Here is a 24832-nt window from a genome sequence, read left to right as displayed (position 1 = left end):
AAGACCTTTGGTAAATGACATTTTAAAAGATTAATATAGGGTTAATAAAAAAGAGATTTGCTGCCACAGGTAATTCCATGTTCGTGTTGTTGAAAAACATGGATTAACCTGGTTGCTAGACCAGAACCGTGTTGGACATTTTAGCCTACGTGTCACTGCACTGAATTATCAGTTCTGGTTTTTTCATCCCACCACAGACACCACTGTGTCAAGCTGCAAGAGGCATTGAGGTGGCATAAATCGCCCACTGAAAAAAAAGAAAAAAAAAAGGCACAGGAAGACATAGGTGCTATGACACACGCAGGTCCATCCTAACATAAGGGTTTAAATCCCATGCACATACACATATACTGCGCACACACACACACACACACACACACACACATAGACTCACTGATCAATGACGTGTTCAGCCAGGTGGAACAGCTAAGTCATTGGTATTGGATTCTATCTAGTTGCAATATACACAAACAGCAGGTGAAGGACACACGTACAGACACACACACACACACACACACACACACTTACGTGTTGAGACACTGCCAAATATCAGCTCTGGCTTTATATGTTGCCAGATGAGTTTGGAGATGTGGATATATTCATTTGTTTTTCTCATCGAACCTTGTGTTTGAAAGGGAATGAAGAGCAGTGGGAAAACAAGAAGCAGGGTCACGCGGTTTTCTTCATGCCGTGTTTTTTTTTGGTGCTTGTTATTTTTGAAGGGTCTCTCTGTTGCTGAAGGTTGTGATTTTAGGTAGTAAACAACTCTGTGGTCTGCTGTGGAAACAGCATCCTAGAACAAAGGGGTTGCTATGGTGGGTGGAAGGACATCAAATCCATTTTAACTGATTTGTTTATATTACATTTAATCCCAGAGATACCAAAGTTGAATATGCACTTTTGGGCATTTATAATGGCTTTCACGTTTTATTTACATTCTACATTATTCTGTGATTCAATATTAATGTTGGGAAACATGAATATTTGAAATTCTTACATGTTTATCTGCCTATATATATAAAGAAACATGTGAAGCTATTGTTTCACATGTAAAAAAAAAAAATGTAATCACATATGCACTGCATTTACATGTGAATTGCAGAATAGCTCATTAATCCTAGTGTTGCGGGACAACATTATAAGTGTTATTAGAACAGTTAAACTACTTCAGGTAACTATTTTGGCCGGGGTTGCTGGACTTTAAACGCTACGTATGCAAAAATAGCAGGACAGAGCAGCTGATATTACTCTAAACTCTGATAACCTGTAGTGCAAATACTGCAGTGCTAGTAGGGTATGGTGAGATGCTGTCTCTGATGTGCTCCTTGGCATTGGAAGTAACAAGTTACTATTGTTGGTAGCAAGCTGGTGGCATTTAAAGCTTATGTTACAGCAGATAAGAACAATTTTTAATCCACTCAATTTTGCTCTTGCGTTTTTGGTTTCCCAAAGGAAAAAAATGAGGAAAAAAACGCTAAACTCTTTATATATCAATTGTCATACTTACTTGAGCCCTTATGCACACTGCATCAGCATGTGAGGAAAGCTTGGCAGGGGCCCTTTAGGGAGTTCCTCCAGTGGAGAAAACGTGATGCAGGGCCCTTACAGTGGAGAAAATGCGATGCAGGGTCCTCTCGGGAGTTCTTCCAGCGGAGATAATGTGATGTAGGCCTCTCTTGGGAGTTCTACCAGTGGAGAAAACATGACACAGGACCCTGTTTAGTGCTCTACCAGTGGAGAAAACATGACAGTGCTTTTTTGGTTGCCCTCCCAATGAAGTAAACACAACACAGTGCCAGATAGGCTGCACTACATGCTAGATAACTGCCCTACATACGCCACCACATGTTGTGAAGTAAGTTGCATGCATGATGTTGTGGTCAGTCTTCAGTTATTGGCTGATTTTCCCAAAGTCATTTGTAATCCAGCATCTAGAGACCATGCAAGTGACCTAATATGGCAAACATATTGTCATGAAGCTCAAAGGGTCAGATAAATAAGTTACTGTATACATTTGATTCGACCCTGTGCTGCAATCCTGAGCCATCACAGACTATGGAATAATGTGAGAGACCAACAGGCAGGTGTGCTTCATGTTTTCATTAGTAGTTTGTTATTCAGGTGCACGGGCAGAATGTTAGCTCTAACCCTGCTACATTTTTGTGTGTGTGTGTGTGTGTGTGTGTGTGTATGTGTGTGTCTCTGTGTCTGTGTATGTGCACGTTCCCCAGCTGTGCAGCAGAGATTACAGATGGCTCTCAGTACTTTGTCCTACTGATGATCACAGATGGAGTGATATCTGACATGGTCCAGACCAAAGAGGCTGTGGTCAATGTGAGTCAACAAACACACACACACACACACACACACACACGCACACACACACACACACACACACACACACGTACGCGAGACTGATGGATAGCAGTGCTGTTCCCTCACTTACTCTCCTGTTACTGATGTTCATCTCAGCCTCATGTTTTCCTTTGTGTGGGCGGCCCAAAGCTCCATTATATTTCTCAAGAATAATGCTTTCTATGATGTTTGGATAAAACAGCTTGATGTGTCCCAGCATTCTGTGATAAGCAAATAAGTACAAATACCAAGCAAAAATTCTCTCTTTAAGATTCAAGTTAAGGGAAGGAAAATTAATTTTTGCTCTAATTGTGACTGATCTTACAATTGTGGAGAGGTCAGCAGTTGTTTCAACAACCTGTCAAATTCATTTCTGAGAGGTGTCTGATCCAGTTAAGTCAGTTCTGAGTGATTTCTCTTGTGACAGACAGTGTTGAATATTAAATGCAAGTTATTTTTTTTTATTTTCTCCCTCCTAATTATCTTACATGTGTAAAAGTGCAAAACAGGTGAAGTCCTAGATATTTGCTTTAAATCCTCCAGGTGCACAACTTTTGAGTTTGCGTCAAGGAGAGTTGAGGTTTGGGAAATAAAGGTAATTGCTGTGAGTGTAGGATAGTGTGTCAGGTTAATAGACTTACCTTTCAGGTTAAAAATAATGAATAACAAGTTTGAGTTAACACCTAATTTATTTTTTGGAAGAGAATGCTCACTACACCAAAATAATTGACTTTTAATGAAAGCCTTATAGAAGCCTTAATGCACCATTAGGAGTTAATTAATCAACTGACCTAAATGTTATTTTTCTTTCCTTTTGTCTCCTTTTACAGGCAGCATCACTCCCCCTGTCCATAATCATTGTAGGTGTTGGACCTGCTGAGTTTGATGGTGAGTGTTCCATTTTAGTAACAGAGTTGCCTTTTAAAGGGACATTGTGTAACATTTTCAGTTGTTTATTGGCAAAAATCGATATCTGCATTCATAAATATGCCATCATTGGTGTACTATTACCTCCACCAATAATCTGACTTATTCTCGTAAAAGAAGAATTTCGGATTTGTTTGTACATTGTGCGGGTAAGTCGTCTGGGGGGTTCCATAATGTTTCACCATCTTGAGAATACATCCGCCAGCAAGGGACATACAGCCCCGTCTTCGGCGTTTTCGTTGAGAGCCAGGCTAGCGCTGCGTGACTGAGAAGCCGAAGGAGAGGAGTAAGAGGCGCTTCGCTACTACCCCAGCAAATTTGAAACAAAGTCCCACTCTTTCAGCATAATGCAGGATCATGCATATCCAGCATCACGGGAGACGGAATCCTCATTGCCAAGAAAGCGCAAAAGGGAATAGAAAAGGCAAAGTGACCGGCGAATTCAAAAAATGAGGGTCAACATCGGGGTAGCCTTTCCCAGGTGGAGAGAGCTGCTGAAGGAGAAAGGAAATGCAATCACAGCTAACAGCGCTAACAGGGGCTAACAGCTGTTAGCAACCTGCTCCGCTAATAGTGCTAACAGCAGCACTGGCCGATAACAGCTGTTAGTCACTGTTAGCGCTGTTAGCTGTAATTGCATTATCTTTCTCCTTCAGCAGCTCGCTCCACCCGGGAAAGGCTACCCCAATACTGGCCACTAACAGCTCTTAGCGGCGCAGTAATGCGAGGGGAGGGATGAGGTGTGTGAGGTTGAGCCACTTGTCAGTTGTCAAAAGACAAGACGTGATTGGTTTGTTTCGATTTACACACACCTGTGTAGGAGCCTGAATGAATACTCCATGTAGTATCGGATGACATGGTTTCATCAGTGTTATCATAGCTTTTTGGTACACAGCGGCTACAGTTGTTGCAATAGGTGTTTGAAACAGTGAGGCGCTAGAGTGCACTATCCGTTTGAATGCAATATATGATTTCAGAGTTAGATGGGAGAAATTCCTACACACTGTGGCTTTAAACAAAAATGTGACTATTTCATCAGATTTCTTCACATATCAAATGTTAATTTACATTCTTATCATAAAGACACTGAACACTTACAGCTGTATCTATAGTGTTTACATTGTAAAATTAAGAAAGGAAGGACTTGTACAATATCTACAATACACTGTGGACATCAGGTGAAGAAGCATTTATTACTCAGCTGATACCCAAAGTCCAAAGGCAAACTACAGGCCATTAAAGTGTTCGATTTTAATGGTACATATCCAGAAACATTATAGTCAAAATCACCTGTCTATGACTAACATCCATTGTTTTTTTAAAACCAGTGCATTTTAAATTTTACTATGTCTATATCTATCTATATTAATGGTTTCTAATCAAACCTGTTTTTTCAGGGTTCAAGGTTTTTTCACGTTTTACGGATGTAATATTTATCTTTATGGCCAAAAGCAAAGATGTATTACATTATTTGTTTTGCATGTTATCAACAGCCTGATTTTGTATTCTTTTTCAGTGGGAAAATCCATGAAATGTTCAGTATGCACCATGTGTTTGCATGATGTGGAGGATTTACATTAAAAACTCACTTTAATAAAGGAAGATATTCCTTCTTGGTAGATCCAGGGCTTAACGTTAGCCACCGCCCAGATTCTTTTCAGCCCCTTTGGCGCGAGCATATATGCACAAGGAATACACAGTATGTAGATTGATGCACATAATGCATTGCAAAATTCACAAGCACTTGTTAGCAGCATGCCCTGAGGTTAGCTTTTAAGCAGCCTTGAGATGCAAAAGCAGAATGCAATAAAATGTTACTGAAGCAGTTGCCATTTACATTGGCATATAGCCAAGGAGGAACAAATTGAAACACTCCTCCTGATGTACAAGTTTTGATTTCTTTATTATTCTTTATTTTGAGTTTTTAACTTCAAAGCATGAGAGATGCTTTTCAGTTGTATAGCCTGATGTGATCTGCTGCCTTTTGGGAAGTGTTTGTGTTTGAAATTATTCTTGTTTTATAATGCGAATAGTTTACCAAAGTTGCCTTTGATCCAAGCAAGAGGACTTTGTCTGTCTTTGACATTTGCACAACGGTATTTTCAAAATAAATGAAAGGAAACATGTCCTTATGTATTATATATATATTTAAATAGCTTTACACACAACCTTATTAGAACTGAATATTCGATGACTGTAGTGTTAGAATTATAAGGAGTCTTGATTTTGGTGTGTAAAGTAGTCATTTACATTTAAAAGGGCTGAAATTCTGTTCTTTGAGTAAACTGCAGCATATAGTCAACTTTAATCAAATAACACTTCATAACTGATATTAGGTAATTGACTGTTAGCTCAGCTCCGCCCCTGTCAGTTAATAGTTGTAGTACTTAGTAGTTGTATTTGGTAGTTGATGACTGAGTCACCTACCTGCCTGTCAAACAGCATCAAACCATGAACCTTTTCAAGTGTAGACTGAGTCCCATAGGGATTAGCTGTGAAGTCCAGCAGTTGGTGGCCGGTGGCTGCTTGCTCCACTGCCGTTCAGTGGCTAACGAAACATCCTGGTGCCAACTGTTTACTGGAGTTTACCAGCCTGTCACTTATTCAGCATTTGAAGATAATTGCAAACACAGCTGTTCTTGGCTTTTATTGTCCGATATTCCAGCATGAACACTTTTGTCCTGTCTCGTCAACGAAAATGAAGCATAGATTACGTCTCAGTTTTTATTATCAAGATCTATTTTTAGTTCATCATCGTTTTGTTTTTGTCATGAAAAAAAGGTCATTGACAAAAAAAAGAAAAATTGTCATTGTCATTTCTGTCAATGAAATGAACACTGATTTTATGGATTTGGGAAGCCGCTCTAAAACAACTGTCCTGGCACTTTTCTAGTCCTTCTCAGCCTGTTCAGCTATTGATTAGCTCCCGCTACCACAAATCTCTCCCCAAGTTTAGCTGACCCATGAACTGCTCCTGACACTTCCATGTCACATTATAAGTTAGTTGTTGGCTAAGTTAGTTAAATTAGTTAAATTAGCACATTTTAAACATCTGTTTCCCCATATATATTCTGATAGACACCCTATTATATGCTGTTCAAAATCTAAAACAAATGTTATATACCAAGGGTTATGATAAAATAGCCAACTATTTGACTGTTGTTCCACTCCTTGTCAATAGGGGGTGCTGCAGCACCCTCAGCACCCACTTCTCCATGGCCATGCTTAACCCATCAAGATAGAAGAAGATAGAAGATAGAAGAAAGAAGACACTGGTGTTTAGGGAGAGGTTTAGGCAATAATTCAGTTGAAGGTTTCCTGTTCCTTACAAAAATGCTGAATGTTGGTTCTCACATAGTTAATACAGGGACTGTTACTGTTTGTGGACTCCTATTTTGAAGCGTCGAGTCTGGCATTATGGCTGTCACCATCTTGGTTTTTTGCAGCCATAAGTGACTATGGGTGTTTCTCAAAGTCAAGGAAATCCGTCTGTTTGAGGATCCTTCCTTGACTTTGAGAAACACCCTCTGTTTGGGCTGGATCTGTCACTCAAAGCAGCCCGCCCTTAACTATGTGCAACTTTAAGCCTTAATAAAATGTAAACAGCTAAATTATGTTAAAAATAACTCTCAGCACAGTGGTTATGAATGTTAAAATGAGCTATAGAGACCAAAACAATTTTATGTTTCAGGCTGTAAACATGTTTATTTCTGCTGTAAAGTTGGGCATTTTACTATGGGGGTCCATGGACATTGACTGGCTTCTGGAGCAAGTCTCAAGTGGCCTCAAGTGAACTGCAGTTTTTGGGACCTCCATGCTGGCTTCATTTCTCAGCCCCGGAGGCTACCACTTGGGACCTTAACAAGATATTGCACTATAGTGCCACTAGTGGTCAAATTCTACACTGTCTGCCTTTCAGTAAGGCATTTAGGTGAGCATTATTTCACAACAGGAAGCAAAGGCCTTGTGCACTGAACACATCTGAAATGTTAACTTAATTAATCTAACATCCTTGACACTGTAAAGACACAAATATGTGATGTGTTTTTTGAAACTCTGACCTTGGCTTTTACCTGACTTGATGGAACTCTTTCAAGCAAACAGGAAGCCACTACAGCAGCTGTGTCATAATTGGTTCTTCATATAAACCAGTACGCTGCTCCACCTCCTGGGGAAGCTGGGCCAAAAGTCAATGGAGTCAAGTGTGCAGTCATTTAACAGTCCACAGATCAATGACTTTAAAGTGGGGACTGTGTGTGTGTATGTGTGCAGTCTGTTGGTGCTCAGCAGGGTGTAACGACTTAACGCCTCATCATTGAGTTGGATGGCCCATCATTTTCTACTTGTTTAAGCAGCTGAATGGTGGGTTTGATAGGGAAAGCGCTCAGGCATGTTTGGGGGTCACAAGGTCAAACTGGCTCAGTAGCACCTCAGAGTGTGTGCTCAGTGTGTGTGTGTGTGTGTGTGTCTACACTTTACTGCCAGGCCTAATTGCCTCTGTTATTTGCTCTTTTAGTCTCTGTGTACTCCATTTCTGAACATGGTTATTTTTTAATCTCTAGTTTGTCACTGTCAGTACTATGCTGTCATTTCTGGTGTTTATCCTCTAATGCATTCTGGTTCCATGTGTGCCTGTGTGCTGATTTGACCTCACGTTGTGCTCAGCCACCTTTTCAGTGGCAGCACCACACATCCAGGCTGTTTTGTACCTTTGCCAGAGCGACTCCAGATGCAGGATACACACTGTTGTGCAGGTCTGTTTTTGAAGACCTCTCAGAATGACATCTCCACCAGAGCGCAATTTTAGAGCAAGCACCTCTATGTCTGGCCACAGTTGCAATGGCTCTGTGAAAGTACTCCTGCAGCTACACCTTTAAGCTATTGACCTCTCTCCATGTGTGGCTAAAGTTATTTTCTTTTTCTGACGTGCAGTGTAATTGCACATCATTTTTGCTTCAGAAATAGCACCTAAGGTGCACAAAGTGTTCTAACCATTCTCCTCTGAATACCTGTTCCTACTCCCCATGCTGTGTTCCACTTGGGCAATTACATTATGAAAATACAAAAGAGCATCCCGTTCCTTTTTTAATTCTCCCTGGGTGGCTCCAGTATTGAGTCACTCTCTCTCTGTCGTTTTCTCTCCTTTTAGCTATGGAGGAGCTGGATGGAGATGAGGTGAGAGTGTCCTCCAGAGGACGTCTTGCTGAGAGAGACATTGTACAGGTACTCATCATAATTCTGGTTAATGTCGCAGGTTGAACTTGAGCATGTTTCTGTCAACAGCAGCTGCATGGGGGAATTTTCCCTGAAGGGGGATGGCTTACAGTCATAACACACACTCAAACACACACTGGGAACTGCCTCATAAAATATACAATACCCATCGACAGTGGGTCACGGAACAAGCTCAGTGTCTTGATCAAGGGTTCAGTACCGTGACTCTGACTTTACCCTACACACAACTTAAAATCTATCCATTAATATAAAATCAAATGGTCAGTTTTAACCCATTCAATCCCACAGTCTTCTAAGATATGTTCCTACATACTCCTACATGAATGAGGCAGCATCAGAACAGAATATATATTTGTGTCTGTGGTGTAGGATTTAGTGTCATCTAGTGGTGAGGTTGCAGATTGCAACCAACTGAAATTTCTCCCGTGTGCCAAGTGTGTAGAAGAACTATGGTTGCTGAACCGAAAATGCTATTGGCTCTATTTAGAGCCAGTGTTTGGTTTGTCCATTCTGAGCTACTGTAGAACAACATGTCAGACTCCATGGCAGAAACCTGTTTGGTATGTACTGTAGAAGTAAACGGCTCATTTTAAGGTAATAAAAACTCAATGATGTTTATGTACATGTGATAAAACACCAATGTTAACAAAGTAATGAATATTATATTTATTTTCTGCCGGTATATCCCCCTTAATTATACACACTGGACCTTTAATTCAGTGTAAATGTTCGTAGAAAAGGCTGTTACAACTGACCAGAGCTGACTGAAAGTGTTACAGTGTGTGTTGTTTGTCATTACTGGAGTGTGGTCCTCCACTACAATAAGCCTCTGGGTGATGGCATAGAATTGTAATAAATAAGATTTGCAGTTCTGATGTGAATTTTTTTTCTCCCACACCTACAGTGGCCTCCAGTGCAAAGTCACATATTTCTCTTACTTCCCAAGAAAATTAGGCTACATCCACAGTAATACATTTTTGTTTTAGATGCTTAACTATTGCTAGGTGTACGCCTAGCATACGCACTACTCCGCTGTTTTGGAAGCCCTTAAACAGAGACCTTTTGAAATTGCTGCTGATCCTGTTTTAGTTTGGAAACTCAAGGGTCGTTTTTTAGTCTGGACGGAAACAGAGACTTTTCAACAAAATGACACAAGCACAGATGTTCACTTCGCAGTGGGTCTTATTAGTCATATGAAAATGTCATTCTGCCCAGTTTACTGTGTACTGCCATGTTGCTGTGACATTATGTATGTCGGCAAACTTGAGCGAGATGGATTTTACCCCGGACTTCCAACTTGAGTGACTGTTCCATTGCACTTTTTCAAGTTGCAGGTCGTTTTTCCCGAGTTCTGAGTACATTGGATTTCAGCTTTATTGCTGAAATTGTGCTAAAATTCTCATGCACTGCGATCGTTTTCATTTTATAACGCTGTTTAAAATAAGAATGCATTGGTGTGGATGTGGCCTTAGTGTTGTCACACCACCTCCAAAATTGCTTTTGAGAGAGGGTGAATATTTTTAGCATGCAAGAGGATATGAACATTTGTCATTTTCAGCATTTGAATGAGCAACCAATGAACAATGTAACAAGAACACCACCATGTAATCTCCGAAGAGTGACCCACAAGCCATGGTGCCAAGATAAAAGCCAGGGAACAAAAGAGGAATAACTGGCTTATCTTATCTTGTGGCACCATGGCACTGTGGATAAATGGTCCTGTAATTTTTCCTCTTGGCTCAAAGAGGATGTGAACCTGACTCAAAGTCAATCTAAATGAATGGAGAGAAATCATTTATAGGACAGGGAAATAGATTTATATACCAATACAGGGCCGGTATTGTACTTCTTAATACGATGCACAACATGGGCCACATTTTATTCTTTGAAATAATTTATTAATACTAGCTCCTTCCAAAATTATACCTACAAAAATGCTTTGTATCTGACTTATTTGCATTGCAAATTAAAACACCCTGCATGTTCTAATTGTAAAAAGGTCAACACTTTTACCAGCTATGTGACAACAGAGTACAAAACTGATAACATGCAGCTTTAGTAATGTCATCTACCTTCTTGCCTGTTTCAAATGTGGCATCTAATATGTAGCAAAAACAAGGATAATAATAATCAGAATCCATGAACATCCAAGTGCTGTCTGCCATGCTGATCCTAAGTCAGCTGTTGCAAGACTCTACACACTACTACACAGGATTTGGCATTCTGTAGCATTGACATAATGATTCCTGATGGTCATGGTGGAAATGTGGATCAAAGCTTACTCCAGTGTGAATTCAGATATATGTCTTCTACTTCCTCTTTCTACCAGTATGTGTGTGGGAATGCGTCAGTGCTAGAGTTATATTGGTACGTTTGTAATGACTTGACCTCCTGGCAATTGGCTTCATGTGAGCTCAATCAAGCCCTGATGACTGACTGGGTGCACCTGTAGAGTAACCCACATATAGGGTGACTCATCATGCTTGTCTCATTTTGCACCGAGCAAAGTCGACAACTGACTGAAATGTTTGTACTTTTGCACAGTTTTTCACTGTCTGTACTGCCTCAGTATGTAAATCAAAGCATTTAAAAATCCAGACTCTTGAATCTCTTGAACACCCCTTGCTGCACTATACTTTTTCCTGGTCACCGCAGCAAAAAAGACTAGAGCACTCTTGTAAGGCACATCTCAACCCTTGTGAAACATTGTATCTAACTGATTGCATACTGTAGGTGAGAAACCTCCTGTTGTGCCTCTTTGATGACTCCATCTTCACTTCAAATTGAACCCAGCACATTTACAGCTGCTGTCATGTCATTACTAAATTGATGACACTACTCAAATCTCTTCACCACACACTGATAGTAATTATTCCTAAAATTAAAATTATTAAGGCTAAAAAAAAAAAGTGCTTTCATTGCCTGAAAAAAAGGGTTTACTGGTCACTACAAAACTGGGAAGACATTTCCTCACTGAGTCTGCCCTCAAAGACACTTCATCCATCATTACTTTTAAAGTCAACAAGAGAGAGCAGCTCTTTTTTTAAATTGTTTAGCAATGAGTTTTATAAGAGGGAGCAGTAACCCCATCAGGGACTGATAAAACCAGATCTGGCAACAGAAAATAGTAATTTCAGAAAGCCCGATATGAGAACACAAATACAAAGAAAACACAGTGGCCTCTGATAACCATGTACTTCAGAATTTTTTGGGGAGTAGCGGAGAAGACTGGCCAGTCAGCTGGCAGAGCATAGGGTGCAATGATAAATGAGCGCTTACAATGATAAATGTACAGTGTAGTGCCTAGATGTTGAAAGGAGGCGTGTGAGTATATTATATAAGATAGCAAAAATGTAATTCCAGTAAAGTGGCAGTGGCTATTTACTGGATGAGAGAGAGGAAGAACGCACACCAAGTGTAGGCTTGAGTGGTGTGATGAGATTATCGCTCAACATGGTATTGGTTGGCTACTGTAATGGTCCTCAAATGCTCATGACAACAGAACATTATTCAATTATGCAATGCCTTGGGGTGTTTATCAGTACTCAATACCTTTTAAGGCACTAAATGAAATAACCCAGGACAAAGTAGTATAAAAAAAGTCTTCAGTCAAACGATATCTGCATTCGATCCTTTGTGCACCGGGGGTCTGGTGAGGTCAAGAAGTGTGTCTGAAGGAGTTAGAGGATCAGCGTGCTGAGATGCCACGAAAACGTTGAAAATTATGGCTACCCTAAAATTCTAATTAAAAATGTATCCCCTTGAAATGCAGAGTTCCTTTTACTAACTAGGTGTGGCTACACGTTTTTGAAAAGAAATACTGGTCTCAATTAGACGTCCAAGTTTGGTTGCCATTGCCGAGTTTGTTGTCAAGTTCTTGGGATTTAAAACATCTTAAAGCTCACAAAATCATTGGCTACCTGCTTGACTTAACGTTAGTTAGCTGCTTAGCTGCACACATACAAATATAGAGGTTTAAACTGTTGTCAGTATGGAGATACTACACACATCGTTAGCTTGAACTGAAACCATGAGCACTAAAGAATACAGGAATAAATACAGATTTACCAGCATGGATAACAAGAAAGACAACAAAGGTGGTGACAGCTTACCTCTGAGGCAGTAATATGTGAATGAGCTGGTTTCATCTGTGTGTTAAAGGTCCTGTATGTGATAGTCAAAGGCTTATTATATCAGCAAACAACTGTTTGCTATGTAAAGACGTAGTGTAGTCACATTTCGTCTGTGTGTGTTGTAATCCAAGCTTCTCTGTGCTTGACGGTGACGCAGCTCATGCACATTAGTGAAGTGTGTCTCATTTCTGTCCAGATTTCTATGTGTCCATGTTAATATTCTTTAAGTCTGTTAGGGTCCACCAATCAAAGTATCAAAACAAGCTTTCATAAAAATGAATCCAAGCTGTGGATATTGTTTTAAAAGGATAAAGAGAAGTGTTGTGTTGCTAAGCAGGGTGCCATAAACAGAGCATCATAACTCTCTCTCTCTCTCTCTGATGTACTATCTCTTGGAGCTAGATCGAATGAGAAAATAATATTCATACTGGTTTGAATAAACAATTTGATAGTGTTTTTGCATCCTTGCTGAGCAAGTGTTTTTGTGCAAAATGAATTAAAGGACTGTTCCATAGATGCCTGTCCCAAATATACACTGGCCGAGTTCAGTGATTGAAGCAAATAATTAATTACAGTTTTATGGTATATAACACGCTACTCCATTCACATAAAGGTTATCAAATCAAGTACTTTATTGGTATTGGTATCGCTTTAAGGGTACTGGTGTTGTGATTCTTGAAACAACACCCATCTTAAACTGAGCCTGTTATGAATTTTGCACTATATTTATTCTCTTTCTCTTGTTTTCTCTTTGCTTCACAGCATTGCTATAGCGTTAAATAAAAGAAGTAACAACACGCAAGCATACGTGTGAAGCTGTATGTTATTACCCATGTCGCCATACCTTTAACTCCAGCAGGCAAAATGTCCACTTTCATTAGCAAAAAGAACACAAATGTGTCTATTTGGCGATTCTTTGGTTTTAAACCAAATGAATAAGGAGAACCAGAGAACGTATAAGTGATGTGTGATAAACAAGTCAGGACTAAAGATGAAAACACCACTCCTCCCCTCGTGCTTCCATCTAAACACTCAACATCCAACAGAATACACAAGTCTGCCACCATGTCCATCCACAAAGAGCAGTCGGACCAAACATCCTACCACGGTGAGCAATCAGTGCTCAGTCATTGGGGTGATGAAAGCACAGGTGTGAAGGAAGATAGCTGCACACTCATAGGGATGATGCAAAAAACAAACAAACAAAAAGAAATTACCAACATTCAACATATCAGTCCTCTTTAGATTACTGGATCCAACGCACTACAATTGTGCTACTACCTTTCTTCACAGAATTGTCTATTTACTGCAAAAGAATCATCCATTTCTAATTCCAACATTAATATCATATTTCATGACAGTAATCCTCAGTGTATTCTGATAAAAGCTTTGACTTAATTACTGTGTTTGCTGCTTTCAATGAGCACAGAAAGAGTTTTGTAAAACATCCATGCATTATGCATTACAATGAAGACATAAAATATGCTTGACCCAGCAAGGTTAATAAGTGGATCATTTATGCTTTCATCCAATATTGCTATCATATTTTCACAGTCCTGTCCCTCCACTTAGTTATTCTAACAACAGTAATTATATTTGCATGCTCACAGTAATCCTTTTAACCTTATTAATGACAATAATTCAAACAGGATGTTTACACTTGTAGTTAAAAAGAACAAAGGTTACTCACTTTGCATTTTCATGCATTCTTACTGTTATTGATTCGGTATGATGACTGCCTTCACTGCAGTGACATCGCTGACATTATTTTATTCCTGTTATAAAGTCATTTCTCCCCTTGACTTCCACTTAGGTACCATAAACTGGACATTTGTCTTAAATATAAACTTGACTTGTACTCAGCGTCTACCTGCTAAGTGCCAGTTACAAAGCTTTATTTAAAGAACTGTGCATTTACCTGTGAGCAGTTTGTGCAGGTGGAGACATGTGTCTGATTGCAGTCATGGCCAAAATACATATATGTTATTACTGTGAAGTATTTCTTGATTGCAGTTGCAGTATCGACATCTAAATTTACATGTACAGAGTTTTAATACCTCCTTTCTTAAGTGTGTTGCAAAAGACAGAGTTAAAAGGTCCACTGTGTAGGATTTAGTAGCATCTATTGGCAGAAATGGTATATAATATGCATAACTATGTTTTCATTAGTTTGTAGTCACCTGAAAGTAAGAATCATTGTGTTTGCCTTACCTTGGAATGTTTTTTTTTTTTAAATTTAATTTTATATACTTTATTAATCCCCCCGAGGGGAATTTCAATTTTTTCACTCTTTGGTCATTAACACACAGGTCCGAAAGACACACACATGCACAAAGTGGAGAGATGTCAGAGTGAGGGGGCTGCCTTGGTCAGGCGCCCTGAGCGGTTGGGGGGGGGTTCGGTGCCTCAAAGCACATGGTTAAGTTCAGAAGAAAAAAAACATAGTTTGCTCTACCTTCAAATGGGAAATGAACACCACTCTCCCTGCCTGTTAGTTGCAGCCCTTGAAATAAAGATTTAATAATCATCTATTATGCACAAAGAAAGAAAAAATATGTACAGATTAATACTTACGTTAATGCCCCAACGTCAAGTTGTCAAAGGTATTTTTTATAAAAATAAATATTATATATAATAGGCTGTTCAATCATTTCACCTTTTTGGTGCCATGCCACCTGCTTGGATGAGCTTGTGAACATCCAGCATAACTCTTTTCACAAAGCATGCAAGCAAATTACAAAAAAGTGACAACATAGTGTGCAGTCATTCTATGGCAGCGCACTGTCAGACATTATAAAGCAGGCAGCACAAATTGCAAATAAAAGATGAAAGTGATGGGAAAATGATTGAGGGGGTTCAGTGTTAGAGGGGGGCCCAAGCGTCCCTCATGCTGACGGTGGTCATAAATTAAAGCTTCGAAGGCAAGGTGAGTTCCAAAATCTATCACTAATGCATCCGCTGAGAGATCAGAAAACACTTTTCTCCCCTGATGTCATTACTTTCAACTGCTCTCTCTCACACACCAGGTGCCAAACATCATGCAAGCATTTTGAATGATTGTTCCAAAACAGTCCTGAATGAAGCCATTGTGAACATTGACACAAAGCTTTCAGTCTTTAAAGGAGCTGACATTCAGAGGAGATCTATGATTCAGAGTCTGATTCAGGTTGTTTGCACACGGTTCTAAACTTGGAGGTGGCTGAGCTGGCCAAGTAGGTATAGCTGTGGCTGGAGCAGGTATGTGACCCACCCACAATACCTACACCTTCGCCCCTCTGTCCACAAACAGAAGCCCTAAAGAGAATGCTAAGATAGCATTTCGCTAGCTGTCCAGTGTTAGGTTAAAAGACAGGTGGTTTAGGTTAGGGTTAGGGTTATATCTTGTGACTTAAAAGGTGAGTCACACCTTTATGTACAATGAATCATAAAAGGGGTTATTGCTATGGTTGGCTTCATATTTGCTCACTACAGCATTGCATTGTAGCAGGGTTTATATAACTGTTGACATGGTGGGTTCGTCTTGTATTGATAGTGGGCAGTTTGTAGGTGCTTGTCGTGTAGGCCTCAAACAAAATGCGGCTGCAGTTTAACTAACGCGGGCTGGCTAGCTAATGGTGCTAACAGTGTTAACAGCGCTAATGACAGCAACAGTGCTGACAGAACTAACAATGTTAGCCTGGGGGAACACTGTAGGGTAAGCATTTTGTTCTGCGATGATGTTGTGGGTTGGGATGGTGTCATCAGCGAAAACAGCTTGATGAACGCAGTGCAGAATGGCAGCGATTGGCTAGCCAGTGGGACATATACACAAGGTCTTCACTACCATGCATATACTGCCACACTGTCTACCACAACAAAGAATAGAGTAGCTTGGATTGCAACACACACAGAGGGAATGTGACTTTCTTCTCTGTTCAGGATGCCATTACTTACATCTTTACATGGCAAACAGTTGTTTGCTGTTATAAGACTCTGAATGTCACACGCAGGACCTGTTACACACAGAAGCCAGCAATGTATTTCATGTCTGAAAAGGGGGCTTTTTGAAATATTATGAGAACAAAGTCTAGATTTATCCGTCATTTATGATGCCTCCAAAGAGATGTTATCAGTGTTTTTGAAACAGGGACCTTCTCTATATTTGAAGTATGTTAAAAAAAACTAAACTAATATTTACCCTGCTTCCAGTTTGTCCCATTCAGAGACTACATCGACAGATCTGGAAACCAGGTTCTCAGCATGGCCCGGCTGGCTAAAGATGTCCTCGCTGAGATCCCCGACCAGCTGCTGTCTTTTATGAAGAGCCGAGGAATTGAACCGCGACCGCCCCTCTCCTCCTCGCCGCTACCGGCGTTACACCGGCATGTCTGACCCCGACACCGCCACGGCCCCTCGCATCTGCCTTTCCATCCTGACTCTCTCTCTATCTCTCTCTTCCCCCCTCTGCTTATCTACGCTCGCCTCCCGTACAGTCATTTGTCACTTTAAAAGGAGAAGAAGGATCAACCCGTGACTTGCCCTCTTCCTCTCTTATCACCGGTGAAGCCAAACACGCACATCAAGCCAACACAGCGGGCGCTCATCCCCGACTGACCTGCTGCTGTTCTTCATCTTTTCTTCTCTAACTCACCCTGTTATATAGATTTTCTTTTCATTGACTGTATGAACGAGCAGTGAGACTGAGCCATAGCTGTCCCTCTCCTCCCCACTGAGTACCATCCACAGCTCAACTTTTTGAATTTGTCTGCTAATTCCCCTCACCAGACACATTTTTGCACAAAAACTTTTTACTTTCGTCCTTGTGCTCAGCAAGTGTTGACACCAGTCACATTTGGCAGCAGTCCCAGAAAGTGCAAGACACTCAATTAAATTGAAGCTAGTCCCCGATGGAAGTAGAACTCTTGATGAGCAATATACGCCAGCTTGTATCAGGTGCTTTGGGGATATTTTTGGCCAAGCCTCCACTGTAATCCATTGGAGTAATTGGTCACCATGAAGACAGGTGTTTGTGATTTATCCTTTACCATCGTCATTATCATTAAGCTGTGACTAATCTCTTTAAACTCAAATAGAGGTTGCCCAACAATTAGTTCAATCCAGGGGTGTTCAAACTGTGAGAGGCACCTCCCCAGAGAGTGTGGGAGAGTTGAAAGGGGTGAGGACATGGGGCAAAGAGACAGGTGCAAGACGGTGTTCTTAACGCAGTAATTGTAGTTTTGCCCATTGATTTGTCTGCTTATTATCACGGTCAGCAGTTAGAGTTGCAACAGGGACTGTGAGCATTCAGCTCATGGAGGCAATTACTCTTCTTTAAAGGTCCCATTTTGTAAAAAATCTGATGCCCATGTCTTTTTCATTATAAAGTAGGTATAGGTGCTGTATAAGTATTGTGAAAGTGTCAAAATGTTCAATCCACAGAGAAATGCACAGTCTGTATTCTTAAAGTGTACCTTTAAATGAGCTGGCAGGACGTGAAGTTGTGATGTCACAACTATAGTTTATAGACCATTTTAAACTTGACAACATAAACATTCTGAATGGGTCCTTTTATATTTGCTGTTGGAATGTTTGTTGCAGTAGCTGACAAGGAAACTGTAAAAGAAGGAAAATCAAATACATACCTGCTGATGTACGTGCGGCACAGTGACGATCTGTGATCTGTTTAATTGAAGTCTGGTCAGTGATAACAGGTCAGAAATGCGTCATTTGATCTAGGGCTGTAGTCAACCAAAGAAAATCTTGATCTAATCTCTAATCTCTGACTAAAGTCGCACATAATCTTCAACTAATCGATTAGTCGCGGGGAAAAAAAATCTGCACGTTATTTTTACGTCTGTCTACGTGTGTCTGTCACTCTGTAGTTACACCTCCAAAACACTAGTTGGCGGTGGAGGACTGTGTTAAGTGCTGTAAAGTTTAGTTCAAATCAAACTTTATTTATACAGTTGATTCAAAACACACATTAAACCTGGCTTAATAGAGACAATTTCAAACACAAGTACGTAAATTGGCTTCACTATAAATCGCAGAACTGACAGACAAACACTTGTCTTTATCTGGACACATTTCCCCCACCAATACAACATGCTAACGTTATTAGCACAAGTCTATGGCATTTTACATTGTATAAATTAGCCTAGCGTCTCACAATCTTTTCCTCTTCTCATACGAAACCAGGGACAACAGCAACATTAATCAAAGGTAATGGCACATAATTTGGCTCCATTACAACTCACAGCATTCACCGACAAAACAACTGTCTTATACGAAACACGTTTTCCAAGTAAATACAACATGCTAATGTTATTAGCGCCAGCCTATAGCATTTTACATGATATACATTAGCCTAGCAATGAGCGGAGATTTCCGCTGCTCATATGAAGCCAGGATAAATCCCGAAGTATAAATCCCTGAAGGATAAATCACACACACAACTTAAAATACTATTTTAGTGGAGACTTTACTGTCTTCACAATTTATTGCTTCTTATCTGTGAAATACAAGTCAATACAAGCTTTGTTTCAACTGAGGGAAAAGGTGAGGGTGGGCGAGTCCAACTTTCTGTCAACAATGTAACTTAGCCTGTCCCCCCACCGCAAGAAATAATGGAGTAATCCTGGAAAGCTGCTGATGTAGCACTTTTCTCCTTATGAAAGTAACACAGCGATTATTCGACTATTGAGAATGTGGTCGGATGAGAGCATCGCGACCAAATAAACGACTAGTCGACCAGGAGACTACAGCCCTAGTTTGATTTATCATCATGTACTGGACCAAACAGGCTTGGGTGAGCTAACTTTATATGCAGCTGACAGAGAGAGCCATGATCTGTTTGGAGACCAGTAACCAGGAAAATAAACGCCTTAGATACAAGACGTCAGTCGACATCACATAATGTGTGTTTTTTTTATTTTGAAAGAGCATTTTGCAGTCAAAGGTGAATAGTGGGACTTTACATGCCTGCCCCATTAACTTCAGGACAAGTCTGGCACCCTTCCTTCTTTTATAGGTTCCTTGGTAGCTGACAGGAGGTAAACAGGGACCAAAGCTGTTACTGTGGCAACAGAAAAGCAATGAAACGTTCTACAAAGGCAGAAAGTGCAGCCACCATGGCGTCACAGTCACCAAGAACGCAGATGTAGAAGACCCTGAAATGCTGACCGAGACTTTTTCTGGCGGGGAAAAAAAATGGAGTGTTTCGGACAGAGGGTGATACAGGTACAGAGTATGGGACCTTTAAACACTTGATTGCGTCAACCATCATACTGCTTCTCTGAGTCATTCAAATCTAAACACACAGACATGATACACATATATTTAGATGCAGTGTGACCTGCACTTTGTGTGGATATTATTATCGTCATGTCCATCACAAGAAAATAAATAGATAAACAAATCTGCTTAGTAATCATAGAAAAACTTGCCCCTGCAAAACTTGCCTGAGAATCATCACATTTTGAAGTTTTCTTCAATAACAGAGTACTCCAGTGATAGCTGTCTGTGCATCCATGGGTATATTGCAAATAGAAACTGCTAATAGCTGATTCTGCGTACTTTTAATAGGGTGACTTTGTCAAAATGTGAACAAATATAACCGAAAAATGTGGCTTAAATTGTAGCCAACAGCGGACTGACAACATTATACTTCTGGGACCTCATTACAGAAAAATACCTTAACTGCTTGTCCTATCTTTACTTGAGTTTCAAAGATAGCTTTAGAAATCCAAACTATAACTTTAAATTTGATTCTTCATACGGCACTCGTCCTGTCATGTATACAATGTACACAAGACTGTATCTTTTATTAGAATGTACCGGTAGGCAACTCGAGATGGATAACCGGCTCTCTCTTGTCACCTCTGCCAGAGCTCTATGCCTCCTTTTCGGCGTTCAAATTCAAAATGAATCGTCCTGGCAGCTGATATATGTCATCACACAGTTTGAGTAGCTTTTCAATAATTATATTTCTGTGTTGATGTTGCTCCCCATCTTCATTGTCATTGCCATAGAGACTTAACAACAGTGCTGCTGTTATTCTGAATGTAGGACAGGGCCCATGCTTTCCTTATTTGAGATTCCTAACTTGAGAAATCTCTACACTGAGACAGTTCTGTAATAGCTGAAGTCCTGTTCTAAGATAAGATAGGATTTCTTTGTTGATGCTGTCAGGAAACATGTTTCTGTAATACCAAAACTCCTAAATGTCATCCTAAACTGAGATAAGATACTCAAGACGTTTCTGTAATGAGGCCCCTGGTTTACAACCACCAAATTATAGGAACTGTAGTTCTAAAAATTAGGGCCTGATTATCCCCTAAATGAAAGTAAGACACAGAGACTATTTTAAAATGTAGGCAAGGCTGGTAGGGTGCAGTCGTCTTAATTCTGTTTAAGGGCCCACAGTGGAAACTCCTGGTTTAATCCAACCAGATGAATTAGTCCAGGAGGAGCATTCAAAGAGACTCTTTGAGTCTCTGATGTGGACGTCATACAGAGGGTAGCAGACAACTGGGGTTCCGGTCACATGTTCATTATTACCAGTAACAGACCTTCACTCAGACACATAGGTACAGAGACAAACACACACACACACACACACACACACACACACACACACCTCTGTCTGCCACACCACACCCACCCTCTCCTTGCTCAGCGTGTGCTGAGGCTGGGTGCAGATTCCTCTCCTGCTGTTAGAGAAATGCCAGTCTCTCCGGCTGCCCTGCAGAGAGGAGGAGGAGGAGGAGGAGGAGGAGGAAGGAAGGAAGGAAGGAAAGAAAGAAGAAAGACAGAGAGAGGAGGTGGGAGTAAAGTGTAAAGAGATCCTAAAGAAAATGTAGGATGGTGAGGAAGAAATGGAAAGAAAAATAAATGAAAGACTAGGCCATAAGAGTAAGGAGGAACAATCCAGAGATTAGTATGTTTGATGTCAACAGGGAAAGAAAAATGGGAGAAAGCAGATGGTGGCAGATGAGAAGCTGAATGGGAGATAGTAACAAGAGGAAGACTATGGCTCAGTCTTTACTTTGAGTTTTTCACTGTCTGATAAGTCTTTGTGTGCACTTTTTTTTTTTTTTTTGGAGAAAGAAATCTCAATCAATTACAAATGCACATTCTCCGAAAAGCAATATACCTGAGTCCCAGTGAAATGTTTTCCTTATGCATGTCCCTCCCTCTCCCCTGCCATGACTTGACATTTTATTCTGAGGCAGACTGGAGTTGTGTACAAAGTGGGCAAAGTCTGCCACCTAGTGTTCATCATTTGTATAGCAGGGTATCTTTATTATGCATGACTACTGTACATTCCTATACTCGCACAGTGCAGACGCATGCCCTGATGCAGCTGTCCTTACAAACATAAGTGACTGTAAGCGCAGTGAATTCAGGCATCATTAAGAACTACACACTCCAACACACGTATGTTCTCACATGAAATGTGACGGTCACTTTTTGAAGATTTGTTAATGTCAGTGTGATGATGGTGGCTTAGAGGGGTGTTTACGCTGTTCTATGTGTCGTGTAAGTATATTGATTTTCATAATCTTGTACAATAATTACTTCAATCGTCAGGTTTTTGCATGTTGAGGAATAAATGCCTTCCAGTGTTCAAGTGGTCCTTGTCATTGCAACTGATTGTCAAAAAAAAAAAGAGAGAAGTATATCTCGGAATAATATGCATTTTTCTCGTGTCACTGTATATTTTCATTAGTAGATTTCAGAACTGACTTGCTTTGTGCAGTGTCTTGCAGAAACCTGGTGTATTCAGTAAGTGAAACTTGTGAATTTCCCCATTGAGAGACATGTATTTTTGATATTTTGCAATGATATGGAATGCTCGCAGGGTCATACAAAATAGACACGTTAGGTTTCTGCACGACACCAGTGGGATCAAAAACTATTCTGATGGCACTCAAAGCCTGTAGTGTGATTTTTGTACAACAAGAGCATTTTTGTCCGTCTCTTAACTTTGTCTTATGGCTGTATGACTATGTGTTTATTCAGTGCACTGATCATAGTGTTTACGAAATGATCATTTTCATTGTATATACAGTATGACGAAATATGTTCCCCACTTGTTTGCTGACGGTAGAGCTACAAAAGCCTTTTACATTTGTGTCTCCAATAATAAATCTATATTGTACGTTGACGTTTTTATGAATGTCCAATAAGAAGAATGTAGAAGTTTGAGCTAGAAACCCCTTAACTGTTTTGACACAATATTGTTTTGATGAGGTTTGACTCCATTTGTGTTTACTCATATCTTTTGAGGATGATGAACTGCATCACAGTAATACCAAACATAAAGCGACACAATCTGAACATTGTATGTTGTTGTTTGTCCGCAGGAAGATGATTTAAGGTGGTAAGTTGATTCTAATCCTGGTTGTGATTCATTCTGTAACACTACACAGAGTGCTGAGCCTCCTCCCATGAAAATGAGCTCTGCCTTTAAATGGTTGATTCAGTAAACAGATTAAAGTACTTGAATACACAGAACTATACAAAATGTTTGCCTCATACCTGATTTACAGCACTCGTGGGTTCGTCACTATCCCCTGTATCTGTTTCATCTTGTGTTGAAAATAAATACAGTACCTGACGGAGAGTTGTGATATAAATGTAAATGCAATACCAAGTCTGAAGTTGTAGCAGTGGCTTTATCTGTCTGTGCCAGCGGGAGCAATATAAGCAGTAATGTGGTGGAAACATCCAACACCTTCATAACACTTTTTTTTATGTTTGTTGTGAATTCACAGGGGGAAAAAGTCGAGGTTATAGCGAGGTAAAAACTATTAAAGAAAAAGATGGTTTACAGGGTTTCGCAATGTACTACATCACAAGCTGCTAACATTTCCAAGTTCCTGGATGTTCTGAGAGGTTTTTTTATTCATTGGAGGGTCATTACTAACAAGAGCTACTGTTTAACTAACATCATTCTATTGGTTGAATGAGTGGGAAGCCAGTCAGGTAAGGACAGAGTGAAGGAAGGGTAAATAAAATACAGAATAATACAATATGTGGCAAGCTAGAAGTACTGCCTCGGTTGTATGCCTCCGCCAACCAGTCAAGTCGCAGTTTACACCCAGGTCTGTCTAGACTCATATGTAGCTGTGACAAGAAACATAGTCTTGCCTGACCAGCCTGCCTTACTTCCGAACGGGAGTCTGGGGACATTCGTCTTTCGTTTTGTAATAGAAATAGGGATATCCAGACCACGTGACGGCGTTTCCATATGTACGGCACGTGTGTTACATGTAAGAGACGTTGCAGCTCTGCAATATAGCTGAATCAAATGAAATCATATCCATTTTAATCTCTTCTTTAAAACATGGATGCTTCATACACATCTTCAACCTGGCAGCACAGAAGATCTATACATCAACACAGTTTTAAGGTGGGCACCCAAGATTAGTGTCATCAATTCAGTGTCTGACTAAATGTCTCCCCTTTCGTTCCTGACTTATGGGATTGAATAATAACAAGAAATGTGTTTTTGCAGAACATTATGATGTCACAGTGAAGTTGACCTTTGACATTTTGGATATAAAATGCCACTCCATCATTTTGTCCCTTTAGTGTGAAAATTTTCATTATGAGCGTATGAATTCTTGCATTAGGGCCAAAAATGGGTTTTTGTAGGGCACAGTGACCTTTGACAACCTCAGTGGATGTTTGTGCCAAATAAGAGGAAATTCATGGCGTTCTTAAGATATCATGTTCACAAAGATGGGACGGACAGGAAAACAAACAACCCAAAAATACAATGCCTCCAGCTACAACTTTTGAGGCTAAACAGGGTGTCATTTCATCCCAAAACACTGGGCATTAATCTGATGCTGTAATGGTCTGGGTGGACTGAAGTGCCCAGCTGATGTTTGTTGCCTCTGTCTCAGTTCATCCCACAGGTGGTGGATAGGGTTTAGAGGTTCCGCTTTGTGCAGGCTAGTAAAGTTCTGTCATATCAGACTGGGGCAGAACATGTCTCTATGTTGCACAGGGGCATTGTCCTTTTTGAACAGGAAAGAGACTTTCCTAAACGTTTGCCTAAGTTGGTAGCACACTATTAATAGTCTAAAAAACTGTATGCTATAGCTCTAAGGTCTGGACAGGGGTTAACACATGCATTTGTGTAAATCATCACAAAGGAACACAGTGGGATAAACTAACTTGTCTTAGTGCCT

At 40.2% G+C, this 24832-nt stretch overlaps 1 protein-coding gene across 3 annotated transcripts in view; it reads left to right on the top strand.

Annotated features, from left to right (window-relative positions):
- The window catches only part of LOC125891451 (copine-9-like), a 130374-nt gene extending 107132 nt beyond the window's left edge, over positions 1 to 23242 (top strand). For all 3 annotated transcript variants that reach the window (XM_049580757.1, XM_049580756.1, XM_049580758.1), the window contains 4 exons: positions 2232 to 2334; positions 3186 to 3243; positions 8432 to 8505; positions 16839 to 23242. In XM_049580757.1, coding sequence (XP_049436714.1) covers positions 2232 to 2334; positions 3186 to 3243; positions 8432 to 8505; positions 16839 to 17021 — 418 coding nt within the window. In that variant the 3' untranslated portion in view covers positions 17022 to 23242. The remainder of the gene's footprint in view (positions 1 to 2231; positions 2335 to 3185; positions 3244 to 8431; positions 8506 to 16838) is intronic.
- The last annotated feature ends 1590 nt before the right edge of the window (positions 23243 to 24832 follow it).

Source organism: Epinephelus fuscoguttatus, linkage group LG7, assembly GCF_011397635.1.
Source record: "Epinephelus fuscoguttatus linkage group LG7, E.fuscoguttatus.final_Chr_v1".
In the NCBI taxonomy this organism is placed as follows: Eukaryota; Metazoa; Chordata; class Actinopteri; order Perciformes; family Serranidae; genus Epinephelus; species Epinephelus fuscoguttatus.
The sequence above is the reverse complement of the archived record's forward strand: the minus strand, read 5'-3'. Positions and strand labels throughout refer to the sequence as shown.